This window comes from Littorina saxatilis, linkage group LG2 (assembly GCF_037325665.1).
Source record: "Littorina saxatilis isolate snail1 linkage group LG2, US_GU_Lsax_2.0, whole genome shotgun sequence".
In the NCBI taxonomy this organism is placed as follows: Eukaryota; Metazoa; Mollusca; class Gastropoda; order Littorinimorpha; family Littorinidae; genus Littorina; species Littorina saxatilis.
Genome location: NC_090246.1, coordinates 91,762,065 through 91,782,054, shown reverse-complemented (window position 1 = coordinate 91,782,054; position 19,990 = coordinate 91,762,065). Strand labels below are relative to the sequence as shown.

General features: G+C 42.2%; 3 protein-coding genes across 3 annotated transcripts; 2 read left to right on the top strand and 1 right to left on the bottom strand.

Annotated features, from left to right (window-relative positions):
- Positions 1-309: 309 nt before the first annotated feature.
- On the top strand, positions 310-8,286 carry LOC138960141 (gustatory receptor for sugar taste 64f-like). The gene is made up of 4 exons (XM_070331899.1): positions 310-2,300; positions 3,815-3,883; positions 4,494-4,583; positions 5,771-8,286. Exons 1-4 carry the CDS (start codon positions 1,275-1,277, stop codon positions 5,825-5,827), a joined length of 1,242 nt encoding a protein of 413 aa, XP_070188000.1. The 5' UTR covers positions 310-1,274; the 3' UTR covers positions 5,828-8,286.
- A 78-nt stretch (positions 8,287-8,364) lies between these two features.
- LOC138960142 (uncharacterized) lies at positions 8,365-17,174 on the bottom strand. Its single transcript, XM_070331900.1, has 11 exons — positions 17,028-17,174; positions 16,584-16,760; positions 16,258-16,377; positions 15,882-16,011; positions 15,393-15,456; positions 14,812-14,895; positions 13,329-13,477; positions 12,663-12,812; positions 11,570-11,609; positions 11,009-11,199; positions 8,365-9,789 (listed from the first exon to the last, which is right to left on the bottom strand). The coding sequence occupies exons 2-11, from the start codon at positions 16,732-16,734 to the stop codon at positions 9,756-9,758; spliced, it is 1,113 nt and encodes a 370-aa protein (XP_070188001.1). The 5' UTR covers positions 16,735-16,760; positions 17,028-17,174; the 3' UTR covers positions 8,365-9,755.
- Positions 17,175-17,233: 59 nt separating this feature from the next.
- Positions 17,234-19,723, top strand: LOC138960143 (rRNA methyltransferase 2, mitochondrial-like). Its single transcript, XM_070331901.1, has 2 exons — positions 17,234-17,572; positions 18,692-19,723. The coding sequence occupies exons 1-2, from the start codon at positions 17,236-17,238 to the stop codon at positions 19,120-19,122; spliced, it is 768 nt and encodes a 255-aa protein (XP_070188002.1). The 5' UTR covers positions 17,234-17,235; the 3' UTR covers positions 19,123-19,723.
- Positions 19,724-19,990: the final 267 nt, after the last annotated feature.

The following is a 19,990-nucleotide window of genomic DNA, read 5'->3' as shown; positions in this document are numbered from 1 at the left end:
CTGTACCAGAACCAGCACTCGTCATCCCCCCCCCCCCCCCAATAAAACTTTATTATCTGAATGCAACAAACAGAAATTAAAAATATTCCAAGTGCTCTACAAATACACTTTACAGAGCAAAACGCTTCGTGATTTCCACTCTTAATTTCCAGTCACTGTCACGTGCTTCACGTGCCGCATACAGCCTCGCTGCTGCTGCTGCTGCTCCAGTCCCGCTGTAGTGTCGATAATGACTGGGAGAAAAAGTTGCCGGGCGGGATCGATACCAGCGGCACGGCATGCCAAGTTTCGCTTTCTGTGCTGAGTAAGGGGACGCAGATTGTCCGTTGTGTGCATCGTAGTGACATGACAACAACTTCGCGCTCCATTACGCAGTTAGTGTCCTGCCCGACGTGTGCATTCTTCTTCTTCTTCTGCGTTCGTGGGCTGTAACTCCCACATACACTCGTGTTTTCCACGAGCGGGCTTTTCACGTGTTTGTCCGTTTTTTCCTCCACCATTTATTTAAGCATCAATACTAAATCCGTTTTCGGGGGAGACTTGTGCCATTCATTTCTGATGGTTTGCGGCAGCGCACTCCCTTGCTGTTCCTAAAAAACAACGAAGCGGGAACAGTGAGTCCACGATACAATCTTGTGTTAGACAAACCGAACGCAGACAGCTTGGCGCCAGTGACCTAAAAAGTGGACAGATCGATATAGAGCAGTACCTATAGAATAGTGCAGCAGCTTAGGTGTTGTCATTCCCGAAACCAGCCAGACGACGGTACTGTACAACACTGTTTCATCCAGTATGCCTCCGAAATTACCCTCCTGGTGAAGAGAATGGACTAAACTAAACTGAACTGAACTGGACTGATATAAAATGAAGTGAATAGCAGCGTAGGTTGTCGTAACCTCCCAAAACAGCCGACAGTGCAGTATACGAGTAACTCTGCTTCACTGTGCACGTGCCTCGTCTCGCCAAAGACCCTCCCGATCAAGAAACTGGGAAGCAACTGGACTGAACTCTGAGCTGAGTTGAGCTGAAGTGAACTGGGCCGATCAAAGCTGAACTGAACTGAACCGATTGAACTGAACTGAACTGATCGAATTGAACTGAAATGAACGGATTGCACTGAGCTGAACTGATCGAACTGAACTGACCTGAACCGATTGAACTGAACTGAAATGAACCAGTTAAACTGAACTGAAATGAGCTGAGGTGAACTGACATGCGATAAACTAAACTAAACTTAACTGAACTAAACTAAACCGAACCGAAGCGTATAAACCATGGAGTTTCTAGAGGAGATGAGGCCGATGTTTTCCTGCATGTCTCTCCTCGGCCTGTTCCATGCACCGTGCAAGGCCAAGCCACGCCTCACACCCATCGAGATGGACGCGGAACACAAAGCCAAGGCTGAGGACGAATCTTCTGCCGGTCTTCCGGCAAGAGATCGACGTCCTCGTCGTTCACGGGCGCCCGGCGGGTCCTGGTGGTTCTGCCTCTTGGTCTGCTTCCTCACCTGGTTCCAGTTTTTGAGGTTCCTGCCGTCGTACTGGGTGAGCGTGGAGCATCACGCCAACCTGCTGCAGAACAGAATCATCATCACCTTCTGGTACCTGCAGTGCGCGCTCAACGCCACGGTGATGTACAAGGCCTGCAGCCGCCAGGACCAGCTGCAGGAGTTCTTCAGACTGTCCAGAGACTTCTGCAAGAAATTCCCCACTCACCGCCCTAACCAGCACCAGGTGAAACGCCTGAGGAGGCGGACTACGGTCACCGTCGCCATCTCGTGGATTTTCAACGTGCTGAACGTTCTGATCGTCGTCGTGTCCTTTTCCGAGCTCAACGAGGATTTTGTCCGCAACACCATCCTCTTCACGGACCCGTTTGGGACGTCCATCCCCAGCAAAGTCTTCGCCATATTCCTGCTCTTCTTTGCCTCTTCTTCCTGGACCTTTCCTATCACGTTCTCTTGCGCTGCGGCCTCTTATGTCCGCCTGAGGTTCAACACGCTCACAGTCAACCTGGAAACGGCCGTCACGGGATCTAAGACCTACTTCCCCCTGGAGCTGGAAGTTTACCGACGTCAGCACTTACAGCTCTGCGCATGCGTGCGCGTGCTGGACAGGACGTTGCAGAGGCTGATCATGACGTCATACGTGACGAACGTCCCGCTGACGTGTTTCATCATGTACAGACTGGTGGTGTCGCCCCCACAAGCGTTCGAGTTGGGGATGTTGATTTTCTGGTTGGTGGTCAATTGCCTCAACGTTTTCTTCATATCTGTCTGGGCTGCTTTAGTTCACGAATCAGTGAGTTTTCTTGTCGATTGATTGGTTGATTGATTGATTGATTGACTGATTGAGTTTTTCACTGTCGATTTTCCTTCTTTCTTTCTTGTTATTTACTTACTTGTTTATTTAACTTTCTTCGTGTCTTCCAACAGAACAGTTGAGTTAATGACTGTAGAGTTTAAATATTTATTTAAAAAGATGTCAAAGGAAACAGACATCACTCTAGAAAGCACAGCGTGACGCGTACGTTCTCAAAATTCTTCCAGAAAAAACAACGAGCTCAAAAGTGTTCCAAGAATGACGTTTGTCTCGGTGACTCGGCATCACGGGCAGTGGAAAATCAGGTCCCTGCCAGACACGACCTCATTCACATGAACTGTGGATGACATAAGTGGTATCTCACACGTATGTAGGATAAATACTATTACATATCCCATGAATAGCATAACATAAGGCATCTTGTAAACAGCTCAAGAATACAGAGCAAGTCTCTCACCCTCCGAAAAATTCTAATTATATGATTATATAAAATGTAATATTACACTGTACAAAGACACTGGTATACTTTTTTTTTTAAAGACTGACAAAGAAACAGAAAGTGTTTTAAAATTTAAAATATAGTGTTTCAAAATCAAGGAGTCTATTGCAAGGTACCACCGTACCCTTTACACACGGTGTGAACTGTGGCGTTAGGTTAAAAATGCGGCAAAATAGTGGTGATTAGTGATACGTTTGACTGCAGTGAGATATGATTAATTCCGTAGACTCCATTTTTTGTGTTCAAGGGACATAATTATACGACAGACTGTTGACGAAGAGAGGTAATTTTTGACACCAGTGTCAAGTGATTTAATTTTACTTTATTTGACATTCCGAACTCAAGGTAGGCTACCACAGTTTTGACCAACAGAAGCGCTTCAACAAACGGGCAATATAACTTTAACAGCAAACTGGGGGACGGAATTAAGCGTGCGTTGGTGCAGGGAGCATCTCGTTACTCCCCCGGCTCGTTACTCCCCCGGCTTGTTACTATTCCTAACCCTAACCCTAAACCTAAGGGGGAGTAACGAGCCGGGGGAGTAACGAGCTTATCCCGGTCAAACGATGTCAAGAAAAAAACGCCTTGAGTGCAATAGTCTGTCTGATTCGCCGGACAGCAGCAGCACTGATCGAGCGACATTACAAAAGATAACCGTGGGGATTTTCAGCGCGACACATTGGCATTACCATTTGATTTCAATGTTATGTCAGCCCAAAGTGCTATGGCTAGAGAGAGAGAGAGAGAGAGAGAGAGAGAGAGAGAGAGAGAGAGAGAGAGAGAGAGAGAGAGCGTGTGTGTGTGTGAGTGTGTGTGTGTGTGCGTGCCGCGTGCGTGCGCACGCTTGTGTGTGTGTGTGTGTGTGTGACGTGTGTTAGAGACGTGGCTGTGCGTGCGTGCGTATGAGCTTGCGCACTGATATGTGTGTGTCCCTCTGCGTATGTATATTATGCTCGTCTGTCCAGTCAATGAAAGGTTTGTGTTATTGTTGCAGGCCTGCTCGCCGGTCGACTGTCTGTACGAGGTGTTCACATCGGGGGCCACGCAGGAACATCTGACACAGGTAAGACACTCACACCTGTACAATAGTGCAGCATGTGACAGTGAGTACAGTGGACCCCACCCCCCACCACCCCCTGTTTTAAGACTTCCTCCTTTCTAAAACCTTGCTCTTTCGGATTTTCCGCTCAAAACCTCTGTAAATTCACCTCTATTTTAAGACTCCCTCCTTTTTAAGACCTGGGTTTGTCAGGTTTTTGGAGGTCTTAAAAGGGGGGTTCCACTGTAATACTGACTTTTGGCCAAGACTGAATCTGTCTCAAATGGCCCCGGGAGTTCTACAGCACGGGTTTGGGTTTGACATCAGGCATACCTTTAGATCAGTGTTTAGAAAGTTCAATTACTGAAAGTTAAATGTGCAGGTCAAATTGTATTCGCTGTGCGTCTTGGCCAGTCTTTGCATAATGTAATTCTCCCATTCTCTGCAGTTTTCACTTATCCTACCTTTTCGCCCCCGATAGCCCGTGTTTCCGCCGGGCACACCCCTCGCTATAGTGATTGGCCCCTCCAATGTTTGTCAGAGGAAAAACAAGGGTATTCACTCTTCCACAACCCATACAAACCCGGCGGAGTTATTTCCGAAAATCGTATATTCTATATTCTGTATTCCACAGCTTCAACTGTTCGTGTCGAGGGTAACGGGCCCTTCCGTTGGATTCACGGCAATGGGCATTGTCACCGTTACCAAGGAGATGGTTTTGACTGTAGGTTGTTTTCCTCACTCACTTCTGTCTGCATGTTTGCTATTCAGTGATTCGTGCGTGTGATCAAGTTATTATGTGTGTGTCAGTGTGTGTATGTGTGTGTGTGTGTGTCACAGTGTGTGTGTGTGTGAGTGTGCCGTTCAGTGTATCAGTGCGCGTGCGTGCGTGCGTGCGTACTGTGCGTGTCACAGTGTGTGCGCGCGCGCAGTTCGTGCGTGTGTACTGTGTGTGTGTGTGTGTGTGTGACGTGTCAGTGTGTGTGTGTCAGTGTGCGTCAGTAAGCCTATATGTGTGTGTGTGCGTCAGTATATGTGTGTGTTTCACGGTGTGTGTATAGGTATGTGTGTGTGTGTGGAGGTGGGCTCGTTTGTGTATTTGTTGCACAAACGCTTCGATTCATTGTTTAACCATTCAGTGTACTTGTCGCCCGGCACGGGCCACTGTGCACGTGAAGTCCGGTCAGCTATGTCATTTCATATGGCTATGAGGAGTCCCGTCCCTTTTTCGTGTCAGGGTCACTGTGTCAAGGTTGTGATCTTGGCCTGCTTTTTGGACCACACGGCAAAACGCTTCGATGTGTAGTGAAATCGTTTCTCGTTGGTCAGAGACTGAGAGAGAAAGAGAGAGAGAGAGAGAGAGAGAGAGAGAGACTGAGAGAGAAAGAGAGACAGTTTACACTGTGTCAGTGTGTGTTGTTTGTGTGTATATAGTGTACTGTTTACGTAATATAATCAGTGTGACCAGTGTGTGTGTGTGTGTGTGTTGCAGCGTGCGTGAGTATGTAGTGCACTGTTTATACTTTCAAGGGTGTTCTGTGTCAGTATCTGCGTACCTGCAGTGTGTGTGTGTGTGTGCAGTGTGTGTGTGTCACATGCGTGCATTTGAGTGCGTGCGTGCATGTGTGCATGAGCGTGCTTTAAGGGCAGAATATACCTGCGCAGTTTTAGCGGCACAGACGACTATTGATGCTGCAATTATGATTATGACGAGTACTTGGCCTGTTTTCCTTTTACGCAACGTGTAGGGGGCTGGGATAATCTGCAGTGCGTCGTCTGTCCTGCTGAAGTTACATAGGCCTAAGTGAGCACCGGGCCTTAGTAACAGCTTCCTTCCAAGCATTCCTCAATGATTTTGAATCATATGTCTACTTTCTTTTTGTCGTTAATTAGTTGTATTTCTCATTGCAGCTTTGTGGGATCCTGATCACATACTTCGTTCTGCTACTGCAGTATCGAATCGACTGACACCTGACATCCGAGTCCATGCCAATATTCCAATGCCTATTCCAAAACCCAATCCCGGTTGGAAAGCTATGGACAGCTACACATTTATAATTGTTGAAGCTCTCAAAACTGTTATTTTGGAACTGGTGCATAAATAATATAATTATACAGATATCGATGGGGATCAGCTCGTTACTCCCCCGGGCTCGTTACTCCCCCGGCTCGTTACTCCCCCTTAGGGTTAGGGTTAGGGTTAGTAACAAGCCGGGGGAGTAACGATACGGGGGAGTAACGAGATGCTCCCATATCGATGTTGTGGTTTTGGAAAGCTATTGATGTTATGCATTTTTAATTCATACAGCTTTCAATTAAGTTGCAATTTTGGAGGGCAAAGGAAGTTGAGCGTTTATCAATCATACAGTTATTTAAGTTGTTATTTAGGGGAGCTGTTGAGGTTATGCATTTGTTATTTATATATCAATCAAAGTTGATCATTATTTGGAGAAGCTATTGAGGTTATGCATTTATAAGTTATACAGCTATAAAAGTTGTCATTGTGATACTTGGTGCCGAATTATAAGGACAAAAATAAATCTGAATAGACTTTTGCTTTAGAATTTCAACAGTTCCCATGGGAAATGAGATATATCACTCATAACTCATAACTCATAACATTTTATTGATCCAACAAAGGAAATTAAATTGGTCATCAGCACATATAGGTCATTAATTAATAATTATAAAAGAAGAAGAGAAGAAAATTTATAAAACCCATGATAACAAAAAAATATCACGGCACCATTTGAGCAAGTAAGAGCATCAAGGTTAATAATAACATCATCCCAGGTGATTTGTGACAACCATCACAGATCTCTACTGGCATTTACATGGAATGAGAAAATTCTTCCGATTGAACACAAATCAAAAATCAGCAGCCTGTCAGTGTCATGTACACAGTTAGTGTTGTTGTTGTTGTTGTTGTTGTTGTTTTTGAGGCATGGGAATTGATTTAAAGAAAAATCTCAGAAAATCTAGATTAAAATCTGTGCAATCTTGTGCATTCTGTCATGAGTATGTTTCATGAATTGCACATGTACACAGCAAAACAAATGACCAGATGTAATACATGTCTCACGTTTACAAGTGACACACGTGGACGGAACTGATCTCACTGAATGAAGGGCAGCTTTATGGATGACATTGGTCATACACGTACTAGGCAGATTGTCTTTTTCGATTTTGGTTCCTCGATTTTTTTTTCTCGGAAGAGGAATTTTGTTTTTCTAAAAATGTGTAGCTTTTCTCGGAAATCCTCGGATCCGAGGAGAATTCCCATGCCTGGTGGTGGTGGTGGTGATGGTGGTGGTTGTTGTTGTTGTGGTTGTTGCTGAATCAGTTTTGCATGTTGGCACACATGTCAGGTACAAGCTTTTAAAAAAAATTCCCACTCTGCACAAAAATAGTCAGGCTAATGAATGTTTGTATCTGTTGGGGTTGAAGGACGCTCTTATCTCATGTGTGGTGTACCTTAAAGTCCGACCTCCTCTACAAAACTTTCCCTACTGTGGTTCCACAGCCTTTATCAGCTAAGCTGTCAACACAAGACCTTGTGCTAGCGGTGGTTTGTTTAGCGGAGTCAATTAGGCGTTTATAGTACTGTAGTGCCAAGACTGTTTGTTTATCTAGCGCGCCCATGCTATCCCCGACTTCTGACAGCTCCTGTAGGCTAGCCTGTACCCTGGGACAAGGAGATTTACGATGCAGGAGCTGTCAGAAGTCCGTGATAAAGGCTGTGGAACCACAGTAGGGAAAGTTTTGAAGAGGAGGTCGGGCTTTAAAAGAGCTGTGGTAGCTGACATGATGAGTTACATGAGAAGGATGGTACATAGATACCTTTAAATATTGAGGCCTTGTTCAGGTTCCCATCATTGCAACCAACTCCTTTCTATTTCTCCACTATCATATAAACTGACAGTCCACTCCCAGGTATTATTTTGAAATTGCAGTTGTTAAGAAATCGCTGATGCTCTGTATTTATAATTTAAACAGATAACAAAGCTGTCAGCGCAGTGCTCGATGCTTTTAATCCTGCCACACTATTCAACCCACTGATGTTGTGAATTCATAATGTACAGAGCAATCAAATTCATCAGCTGAGTGCTTGGTGCTAAACAATACTTTTAACATGGGTGCAAAAATCTGACCTTTTTTTGCTGTTTTGATGGAGAAAAAGTAAAGTTGCATTGAACTCCAACGGTATCTTCTGTTTGAATTGAGACATTGAATGTCAGTATTGATCTCAGCTTGAAAATATACCATAGGTTATCACTGCCTTAAGTATTGAGCTTTTGAATTAAAACAAGAGGGCATTGTTTCGAAAATATGTTTGGAGACTGTAATGCTGTTGAAGTTCGACAAACAGGTTTTCTCATGTTCATGCACATAAAAAAATAAGACATTTTGTATAAGCAGATCAATCTCTCTCTCTCTGTCACACACACACACACACACACACACACACACACACACACACACACACACACACACACACAGAAATGAGTGGTTCCTGATTTGTAATAATTTGTAAACAGTTGAGTGCATATCAGTTTACATGGATTGTTATTACACTGGTATTATGATACAGTGGCACCCCCCTCTTGAGACACCCCGACGTAAAACATTCCCAACCTTCACCTTTAGACTCCCTCCCTTTAAGACCTAATGTTTTTATGTTAAAGACTTCGGCGGCCTAAAAGAGGGGTTGCATGTTCATACATTCACTAAAATATCACATTCATAACATCATTCTGTTTGAGAAAAAAATCTAAAAATTCATTGGAGCATTAAAAAATGCAAAATATTCTCATGCACATGAAAATAAGAAAAGCAAACACAAGACATCATGAATTACATTATGATGATTCTCACAATGCATGCTCACTACTTTACAAGCACAGATGCTGTCAATCTAGCACGTTGGAAAACAATATGAATGACATACCCTCTCTTTCTTTTCTTCTTCTCCTTATGGTCATGCAGGAATGAGCACCAAAAGTTACATAACTATGGACCAAAGTTTGTGTTCTAGCCCATCACAAAGATGTCACTAGGAGAACTTCTGGTAAGACTTCATAGTTTGTTGCGAACTGCTCTGTTACACACTGGCTTAGTTACCCTGAAGCAAAGAATGCAAAATGTGCAACAAGTGTACCCCTGTGTAGTTCACTTATGCTAAGCAAACGACGATGAAGAAAAAGAAGACTTATGCTGAGGTATGTAGTGGAGAATCTTTCTTTATTTGGTGTTTAACGTCGTTTTCAACCGTTCAAGGTTATATCGCGACGGGGAAAGGGGGGGGGGGGGGGGGATGTAGTGGAGAATGATTGAAGGAAACGTTTATCTGTCTGATCACAACATTCACCGATGGTTTGGTTGAAACACTGATGCGATACAGTGGAACCCCCCTTTAAAGACCTCCAAACAAGTGAGAAAACCAGGCCCTAACTCATTGTCTCCCAGGTACGGATATATCCGTACCCACTCATATGGCTCTATCTGACCAGGTACGGATATATCCGCTCAGACTGTTAGCTTCAGTTGCTTCCTGTAATGTCGATCTAACGCCTGCATTCCAGCGTGTTGATACACAGTTTCTACACAGTTACTACAATTCTGAGTGACCTGCTGCAGCACAACTGGTCTCGGCCACACACAAAAAAAAGGTCAACATAGGTGGGGTAGAAAATGTTAAAAAGAAGGGAATCTTAAAATGGAGGTTAATTTACAGAGGATATGAACAGAAAATTCTATTAAAGCAAGTCTTAAAAGAGGGAGGGACTTAAAATGGGAGTTCCACTGTACATGTATATATGGCACACCGGGGACTGAACACTAACGGAAGAACTCGGATCTTGCAAAATCCAACATCAGCACTGCTGGGCAAAAACCATCACGGTAGCTCTTTTTTGTCAGGTGGTATAAATCTGAAACATGAAAATGTTCTCGTCAGAAGTGCACACTACCATACACACGGTTTTGAACATCTTGAGAATTTGAAGCTTATAATCCTATCCCAACCAAGCGCAGACAAACAGTAGGAGTCAAGTTTGCTCAATATTTACCATTAGTAACCAGCCAGTAAGACCTACATTTTCCTAAATCTGGAAGAGTGTTTTGTATGCATTAATTAATGGGTGAAAAGAAAACCGGAATACTCTTCTTTTTTTTTTAATGCTGGTACATTTCAGATTAATAACTAACCTACACAATGCATGCATAGCTATCTGCATGTCTGGTCTCTCTCCGAGAAAGCAATTCTTTAGGGGTTTACCAGATTCACTGAAGAATCAATGAAGTTCCCTTCAACCTCATTGTACTTGTTGATCTCTCCTACACTAAAACACCAAATTTGCTTTCTGTCTTGCTACCCAAATTTGTATTTAAAAAATCTTCAGATGTAAGGCACAAACAAAAAATAGTCTGTTTACGGTATCCCGACCGACCCTATTTTTTTTTGCACGACCATAGACTTTTTTTGGGCATTTAAGGAAAAAATAAATAAATAAATAAAAAAAAAATTTAAAAAAAATAAAAAAGTCTGTTTTTTGGCAAAATAAGTTCAAAATATGTTTTTTTGGAAAAAAAAAAAAAAAAATCCCGACCTACCGACCCTATTTTTTTTTTAACCTATGTTACCGTAAACAGACTATTTTGGGGGGGGGGGGCCTAATAAACAAAGGGATGTACGCACTCTAAATATAGACGACATGATGGTGCAACCCGAATCAGTCAGAATAGACGAACTCCAGATATAACTCTGTCTGGCTTGTATTGATCGAGTAAGAAAGATTATAATTGCTTTTATTGAGGCAAACTTTCCACCCATGCTCCTTGTGTCCACTTGTCTCCGACACACCCCTCGCTAGTGACTGGCCTATAATGTCAAGTGGGAAAGTTTGCCTCGATCAAAGCAAGAGTATTCACTCTTTCACAACCCATACAAACCCAACAGAGTTATTTCCAAACATTGTCTATTATGTGGAACAAGCCTTGAAATAAACAAATGACTTTCGTCCTTGTGTGCTGGTACTTTCATTATATCATCCTCCAATGCATCTCCATAAACCTTCAACCAACTGAATCTCTCGGTGAAACGAAGATCACATCGCTCAAGTATAATGCAATTGTTTGCCTCTTTGTTACCTGTGTCTGGCATCTTCCTGGAACAGGGTGTCTTTGTTGTAGTACTGAAAAAGCAGTGCTGAGTCCTTGAGATGCTGATTGTGTTTGAGAAATTCCTCAAAGGACTTGTCAGCATCTACACTTTGTTTTATGGCCTTCGACACAAGATGGATGAAGAACATTGTGATGGTTTCATGATACCCCGTCTGGATCTGAATCAAAATGAAAATTGAAAAACGAAAAAAAAAAATTTCAATAAAATGGTCAGCTGCAGTGTGACTGTAACACATCAAATGGAACGATTCGAATTGTGTTTCAAAGTGGGTGAGTGAGCGAGAAAGAGAGAGAAAGAGAGAGAACTCAGAACTTTATTACATAAGGATAAAGGTTTTAGGCTTAGCCTAATCTTCCAACCTGTCCTTGGAACATATACAGAGAAAGAGAGAGAGAGAGAATTGGAATATGTGTGTGTGTGTGTGTGTGTGTGCACCACTGTGACTATTCAGGTAACAGGTTTTCTGTATGTCTACCACCCCAAAAATAAAATGTATGAAATGGAAGTATGAACGGAAAGCAACATACCTTGTCTCTGTTTCTTTCATTGTACTTCTGAATTCCTAGCCTGAAAGTGGAGAGAAAAAAAGAAAGAAAATAAAGCAATATCCAACATTCAAAATAAATGTTCCCTCTCAGCTATAATTATCTTCCAAAACACACAGACTCACATGTCGGCACAACCCTTCTTCTCTTCCAAGAAAATGGAACAAAAACAAACAAACAAATGAACTAACAAGCAAACCCACATAACATTGACAACAAGAACATTCACATTGCTGGACTAAGTTCATGCACACACTTGAATTTGCAAAAGCAAGTACAGTATAAGTTTAAATCATCACAATATACCAGTGTTTATTTTCAGATAAACTAAATAATCAGATATAACAACAACGATTTATGCAACATCCGCACAGTTTGTCAATGTAAAACCATTGCCTAAAGCTGTAGCACGAAGCAACATGAGAGGGAAACATATGTAAGCAGTACAGTGGTACCAATAATGCAAGTCTAATGTTGCAACTCGCCAAAAGTACCCCAACATTGCAGGCAGCTGTTCCTGACAGGATGGATATTTGGTCCAGACAGGGACCTATATAGGTCTATGGTCCAGATAACAGATAAAGAAACGACAGAAGGTGTCTTTTTTTCAAGAGGTATTCTTTCATTGGACGGACTTCACACGGCAGGTACTCCTGTATAACAGATTTTACCATATCCACTTCTTCAATGACTAGGTCGCTGTGCGGCACATTTCTGACATTAAACGCCTTACCACAGCTTGAAGCCTCAAATTAATTGGGGGAAGGCGACATTGCGAGGTCTGCTTTGCAAAGCTGACATTAAACACCTTACCACAGCTTGAAGCCTCAAATTAATTGGGGGAAGGCGACAGTGCGAAGTCTGCTTTGCAAAGCTGACATTAAACGCCTTACCACAGCTTGAAGCCTCAAATTAATTGGGGGAAGGCGACATTGCGAGGTCTGCTTTGCAAAGCTGGCCACACGAAGTTTTGGCGCTGAATTTTCTGTAAAAAGACTTTGTGAAGTCTTGGCAAAGTCAACTTGAGGCTCAGTTAATGAGCGGCTTGTTTCCTTGAGAGACAGAACACACTTACTTGATGTAAGGTTGTGCTGCCTCTTCCCCGTAGTCTTTGATGTAGTTCCAGGCCATACGTAGATGAGCCTCATGGTTCCAGTCCTCAAAGGGCAAGGTGGCGTCCTCAAAGGCCTGCAGGAAAAGCTGGTCTCCAACAGAGCGGAATGACCTGAAATAAAACCAGTCAAGCTTGAAAGAAGAAGAAGGGAGGACCAGGAAGAGGCGGAGGATGAAGAAACAAATTAAGGAGGAGGAGAAGAAAAACAGTGTCTTGTGAAGATAAAAAGACTGTAGCTATCAAAATTTACAAATATGGACACAACGTTTCATGAAAGGTTAGACTGCAGCCTCTCTTATGTTTTCTTTTTTTCTCCCTCCATCAAGCAATTGCTTTGTTCTTAATCAAGCCAAAAATTCAATAGAACTTAATGCACAGACAAAGGCACAGTAGTTAACAAAGAACAAGTATAATATGCATAGCTATTGTAATAATCTCCAATGTACACATTTGGTGAATTAATGCTTCTGCTTTACTAGCTGTTGTCTACTGAATAACAGATTATTTGGCACAATACACTACATTTCACTGATAAAGTTTTCTTACAATACATGCAGAAAACTTTCCCCTTTTTCTCTCCAAATCTCTTGCCATTCGATATTCCCAATATTTTGATGCTTTTTGTACCTGTAGAAGTAGAGGAGTGGTTCTTGGACTGCCTCTGACAGACTGACTCCGTTGACATAGCCGTACCAGACGGTGTGATCTCCAACACCATGAAATGAGTGTGTCTCGCACAGTAACACAGCTAAGGACCCCAAAATGATTGGCAAACCCTGAAAATACAAAAACAGAACTACACGTTCACATTATCGAAACAGCAAAATCATTCTGGAAAAAATAATTGTATTTCAGTCCAATGCCAATACCTCATTTCATAAAGCTTGTGCAAAATCAGTACATGTAGTAAACATATACTTTTCATCCTTTCAGTATTTCCGAATCTTCCTTATATTACAAGAGCAGTTATCTAAAGAAACATCACAAAGATAACACACAACAGCACTGTACAATTTTGTACACCAAACAGCGAGTTGGAAGATTGAATATAATTTAATATATCATTAATAATTTTATCAGTGGTGAAACACTTGAAACTGTCAGGCAAACACTGCCGCTGATCAATGCAGGCAAAGAGATCATGTCGTAGTGAATAACAAGGGCGGATCTGGGGGGGGGGGGGGGGGGGTTACACGGGTTAAGTAACCCCCACCCCCCCAAAAAAGAGGTAATTTATTGGCTCAGGATGCACCAGATAGCTCTATTTTGCTTCTTTGGATAAAAAAAATTTCCGGGGGGGCATGCCCCCGGACCCCCCTAGAGGCTTAGGCGCCTTCAACTTGTATCTTCGCAGTCATTTTGTAACCCCCCCTCCAAAGTGAATTGATCCGCCCTTGAATAATGAGGTCTGATGTGCATGTTATGTGGTGACCACTCGATATGAAGCCTTTTTATATCCCCGTATAAGTGGGTGTATAAAATTCACTGTCTGTTTGTCAGTTTGTCCTCATTTGCACACTCAGATCTCTAGCGTTTATCGGCCAATTGAGCTGAAATTAGGCGTGTACCTTGGAAGCGCCCGGGGGACACACGGTAATTGCAAATAAATTAAGCTTCTACCTTCAACGGAAGAGGGGATATGCTGACATGTTCTAGTATACACTGTGAACGTTATGCCCGAGTCATCCAGGATCCAAAGCAAGTACGATAACCTCATTGTTTTTTGTCTGAGTTCTGTCCCCTGTATATAGGTCAGTGCATATGATGGCTGATTGTTTTACACCTGCTTTTTTTCACTGTTTCTCAGTGGGGTGACGGGAGTGTCCTAACCCCCTCAAGGTCATCACTTGTCTTTCCAATTTATGCCAATCACAGCTCATTACTCACTGCCACCATGACTGCATGCTTTCCTTTTGCCCTGAAAGTGGAGTATGGCTGCCAAACTGGCGGGGTAAAAACAGTCATTCACGTAAAAGCCATGGGAGTTTCAGCACATAAAGGAAGAAGAAACTGCTTTTCTACACTCATCAGTGGTCATGTGTGTCTGCCTCACTGTTTCAAAGGGATATAACTTTTCCACAGCGAACAAAAGATGTGTGGTGTGCCTTACCTCATCCCCCTGTACATGTGGTATATTGTCAAACTGGCAGGTACCTGGTTCAGCATGCTTGGAGAAGTGAACACCATGTCTCACCTGTAAAATTAGTAATTGAGTTACAGTGAGATGCAAGTCATATCTACACAGTGAGATGCAAGTCATATATATCTACACAGTGAGATGCAAGTCATATCTACACAGTGAGATGCAAGTCATATCTACACAGTGAGATGCAAGTCATATCTACACAGTGAGATGCAAGTCATATCTACACAGTGAGATGCAAGTCATATCTACACAGTGAGATGCAAGTCATATCTACACATCTTTCACTCAGCTGCACAACCATGGCACTACGTCCGTTTTGTTCTTGTTTGTGTGTGTGTTTGTTTGTTGCTTCTTTGTTTTCTTTTTTTAAAATTATTTTTGTTATTGCTGAGCAGTTGGGGAGACAAGTTTAAGATCTTCACAACAAACACACGAAAGCAATTACACACTCACATTATCGAGCATATGTTCACCCAATGCTAAATGTTCAAAAATCTCTCTCATTCAACTTCACTGATTGCCAATCAAATTTCAAAATAACTCACCTGGTCCTGTGCTAAAATGTGGACGGCAAATTTCCCCGTCTTTCTCAACATTTCATGCATAGCGCTGCAATCAAACAGAGAAGAACATGCCAGATTTCAGTCATGTTTGCTTCTGCCAGAAATCAAAGACAAACGAAATTAAGGCATTGTACACTGCAAAATTTAAATTTATCTTGTAAGCAGTTCATTTTTTGTAATATAAACTTTTCCTGTAAAACCGACAGAGAAATCAACCAAATGAGCCTGGACACACACAGGTGCGTCATAGAAACACAACAATACCTAGCATGCATCCCCAGAAATTGGCGCATTGGTGCCACAATGGCAGGGTAAAAACAGTCATACACGTAAAATTCCACTGATGCAAAAACGCGATTGTATGTGGGAGTTTCAGCCCATGAACGCAGAAGAAGAAAAAAAGAAGAAGAAATGCCTTTGTTTCCTGGGTTCCCTTTCAAGAAATAAATGCCATTGACAGAGGTCTCTTACCTGTCCTGACACAGACAGAAGGATATGATGGCCGGAGAGGCGGAGACACTGGTGAATGAGCTGCATGTGACGCCACGCTTGACCCATCCTCGTCTGACCGGGTCGTACTCTCCTGTTGTCAGCACCATCACTGCAACAGAAACATGTTTACAGGTTGAATGCACGCAACGCAAATGTCTCTTGATAGGAGAAGGAAAATACTAACCAAGAAATAGATACAGACAGACAGATCGACTTGGGGTGATAGGGGGAGGGGGGGTTGGTTGCATAAATCATGTGTAGTGTCTATGACAGAGTGTAATGGAGAGAAAGTGATGTGCAGGCATGTGTGTTAAACAGTGCAGAGACGATTCTACAAACCATACATATGACTTACCTTGCTGTGGTACTCTGCTCATGGCCTGCTTGAACAAGTCTGCTGTGTTTGAATTCGCCGAGGCTGATGTGTCAAACTTCCTTCTCCATTGCAAAAGAATTTCAGCATGGTCAGTTGTATCTGAAATCAGTATGATAGTGTACATACATGTATTAACTCAGAAGTAATGCAGTAAATATGAAAACACTAAATGTTTCTTTTGTTTCTTTACAAGAGAAGCAATGAAACACACATACACACGCAGAGAATACACAGACACACACATACACACAAACACACCATAAATAAATAAATAATAAATATTGTTTGCATTATAATTGTCTCACCTGAGCTGCATGAACGAACGTGGACTGATCCAGGTTGACCCGTGTTCTCTACAGAAGCAGGAGAGATTCGAGGAAGCTGGCTTTGTCTTTGATTCAAAGACCTCCCAGCAAACGCAAACAAGCGTTGACATGGACGGTGGAATGCTGCCATCTTGTGCGAGAGTTTTTCCTGGAAAACTTTTGTAACAATACCAACAGGTCTTTAATGCACCTGTCAGAGACACAACCTGCTTAACCCAAAATGCATTTACAAGAACTTCACCTAATGAAAGAAGCTGCAAGTGACGTCTTGTGTTTCTGATCCAAGCGACGTACTTATACTTAGAATCCCAAGGCCTATAAACCTGTCTACATAGTCATCCTGGGAAAAGTTGCAGTTGCGTGAGTTGGGGTTGACGGTGAGTTCCATTGGTTTTCAAGCTATTTCATCTTTGTTTCACTTACTCAGTTACTGGGGTGTTTTCAATCCTGGCTCCCCTTACCGAAATGGACCTGTACTCAGTTCAGCCGCAAAGATTGTGTCTATTGACAAAATATGCCCACTGCTAGCAGTAATTTACAGTCCTATCTGGCCTAAATATTCGTCTGCCACCAATGACAGGAAGTAGACAGAGGTTAAGGTCGAAGAAGGGAATCCTTGACGTCACTCAAGATGGCAGCTTCAAGGGGAATCCTCATGCTCCGTGACATGAAAGTTGCATTTCCTTATCAGTTCTCGTCAGGTGGGCGCTGGTACAGTTCCAAATCGCCCAGTCTGAAGGGCAAAAGTACCAGCTCGCAGAACTGGATTAAAAGACAGTTGTCGGATCCTTACGTAAAGAAAGCGAGGACAGAAAACTATCGATGCCGTAGTGCTTTCAAGTTGTTGGAAATGGATGAAAAGCATCGTCTGCTACAGCCAGGTTCTGTGGTGATTGACTGTGGTGCAGCACCAGGATCGTGGACTCAGGTTGCGGTTGACAAAGTCTGCTCAGCTAATCAAGAACATGGTACATGTAGTTCTTGTTGTTTCAGTTTGTTTGTTATTAATCTCGCCATCCCCATTGATTTTTTTTAATAGTAAATCTCTCTTTTGTACATGCACACAAACAGACAAGAGCATGCTCATGCATTTGATATGAAGTCATCTGAGCGCATGTACATGTTACATACCGTTTTCTTTTCTTGCTCCTGCAATTATTCTAAGGCCTAAAAAAAAAATAGGTGTGGTTACGGTAACCCGACCTACCCTATTTTTAGGGGCCGATCCTATAACTTTTTATTACATTTGTCAACAAAACAAAAAAAACAAAAACAAAACGAGTGCAAAAAACGCAATGAAAGCGAAAGCGCCCGTGTCGCACACTTATTTCCCTGTCAAGTAGGTTTAATTTGTACACATTAGAAAAAAAAGTTAAAACAAAAAAAAAAGTGATTGCCTACCTACCTACCCTATTTTTTTTGGCTATGTTACCGTAACCACACCTATTATTTTTTTTGGCCTAAGCTTCCAAATTTCATCAGTAGAATGTTGTCTCTTTTTTGAGAGTTCATATATTTACTTTCATTATACTTACCTCACAACTTTCCAGATGTGTGAGTCACTGAGTGTGTGATGTTTCCTTGACTTTGTTAGCTTTTATTTTGTCAGAGAATACAAAAATGTATATGCTTGGAACTCCTGAATCAAAGCACCGGTGGATCAAAATATCATTCTCCTTTCGGTAGTATTATGCTGTAATTTACTATAAGAAATCATAGTATAATACTATAGTTAGGATACAGGAGAAGGATACTTTGATTGACCGGTGCTTTAATATTCGCTCGGCTTCCAGACGAGTGGACGTAAACTAATAGAACTATCAAGATAAGTTTTGTGTGAATAATTGTTTGTCTGTTCACTTATTAAAGACCGTTGGGTCGAAATATCTGTGAATGTATTGTTTTTTTCAATAACAAACTTTCCAACAACCTACCTTTCTTGTTTTTTGATTCATGTGCTTTGGAAGCTATATCAACTTAAAAAAAATTCTGTTTCTTTTGTTCTTTCCTCCAGAAGGAATTATCACGTATCACAGTAGAAGCATCATGTCTTATTGCTACGTTAAGCTTTTTTTCTCTCTGTTTAGAAGCGAGCAAGGCCAAGGGACTGGTGATCGGCATTGACCTGGAGCACATGGTTCCTGTGGAAGGGGCATACATCCTCCATCAGAGTGACTTCACATCACAAAACACGCAGCAAAAGATCCTGAACATTCTCAGTGGACGGCAAGTGGACGTTGTCCTAAGTGACATGGCGCCAAGGGCTACGGGCCAAAAAGCCCTGGACCACGAACAGATTATCAACCTGTGTTTCACTGTGCTCATTTTTGGTAGGAACGTTTTAAGACCAGGTGGTCATCTGGTTTGCAAGTTGTGGCAAGGCAGTGATCAGCCTAAACTTGAACACGCTATGTCAACCATGTTTAAGAAAGTGAAAGTAGCCAAGCCAGATTCTAGTCGGTCAGAATCTGCAGAGGTTTTTCTTGTGGGTAAGAACTTTCTGGAGCAGAAAAAGTAGTGTGACTGTGTACGTGTTGCCTGGAGGGATTTAATTTTATTGTGATCATGATAGAGTGTGTGTAAATGTTGGCAAGTGACACCGTTTTGGAGAAACAAGTGTGATTGTCTTTGACTGTGTTTCAGCATGCAAAAATGTGTTTGTGTGTGTGAAGAAGAAGTGTGTTGTGTAGAGGAAAATACTGTGATCATGGTTGAGTGTGCGTTAATGTTGGACATTGAAACATTTGTGGAGATACAGCATGGAAATGTGTGTGTTTGCATTTCAGCATGGAAAAACATTGTGTGTCTGTGTGTGTGTGTGTTTGAAAGAGAGAGGGAGAGAGAGAACGTTGCTGCAACCACATTTCAGATTAAATGACAGCAAAAATAGTAAAACATACATGACACTTTTGTTAAGCGTCTTTGAATGAAAGAGTACTTACTATACATGGGTTTTTTAGACTGTTTTTAGTATCAAAGTCATTCTTTTGAAAATGTAATCATCTGCGCATGCAAATGTGAGTAAAATCATGTACATTGACATTGTACATCAATGTGAACAAGTACATATCAATTCGAGTTGTGTGTGAGAGTCTGTGTGTACCTACCCATGTTTTACATCGAATCACCTTCACAATGATGATACTGGGTATTTCTGCTGTTGTGCTGGACAGTGGGCTATACATGTACTTATATTGTCTAGTACTTGTAACCTTGATTGTACATGTACAGGGATTTCAAGATATCGCAGGGTGTGAAAGCATCTGCATTTGAAATATGCCTTGTGCAGTCTGAAGTAGGAAAAGAAAAAAGAAATGGATGGAGCAGAGATGAAGGGTTCCAAGACCTGTTTAAACATTATTTGTGTAAATTGACTCCAGTTTTCA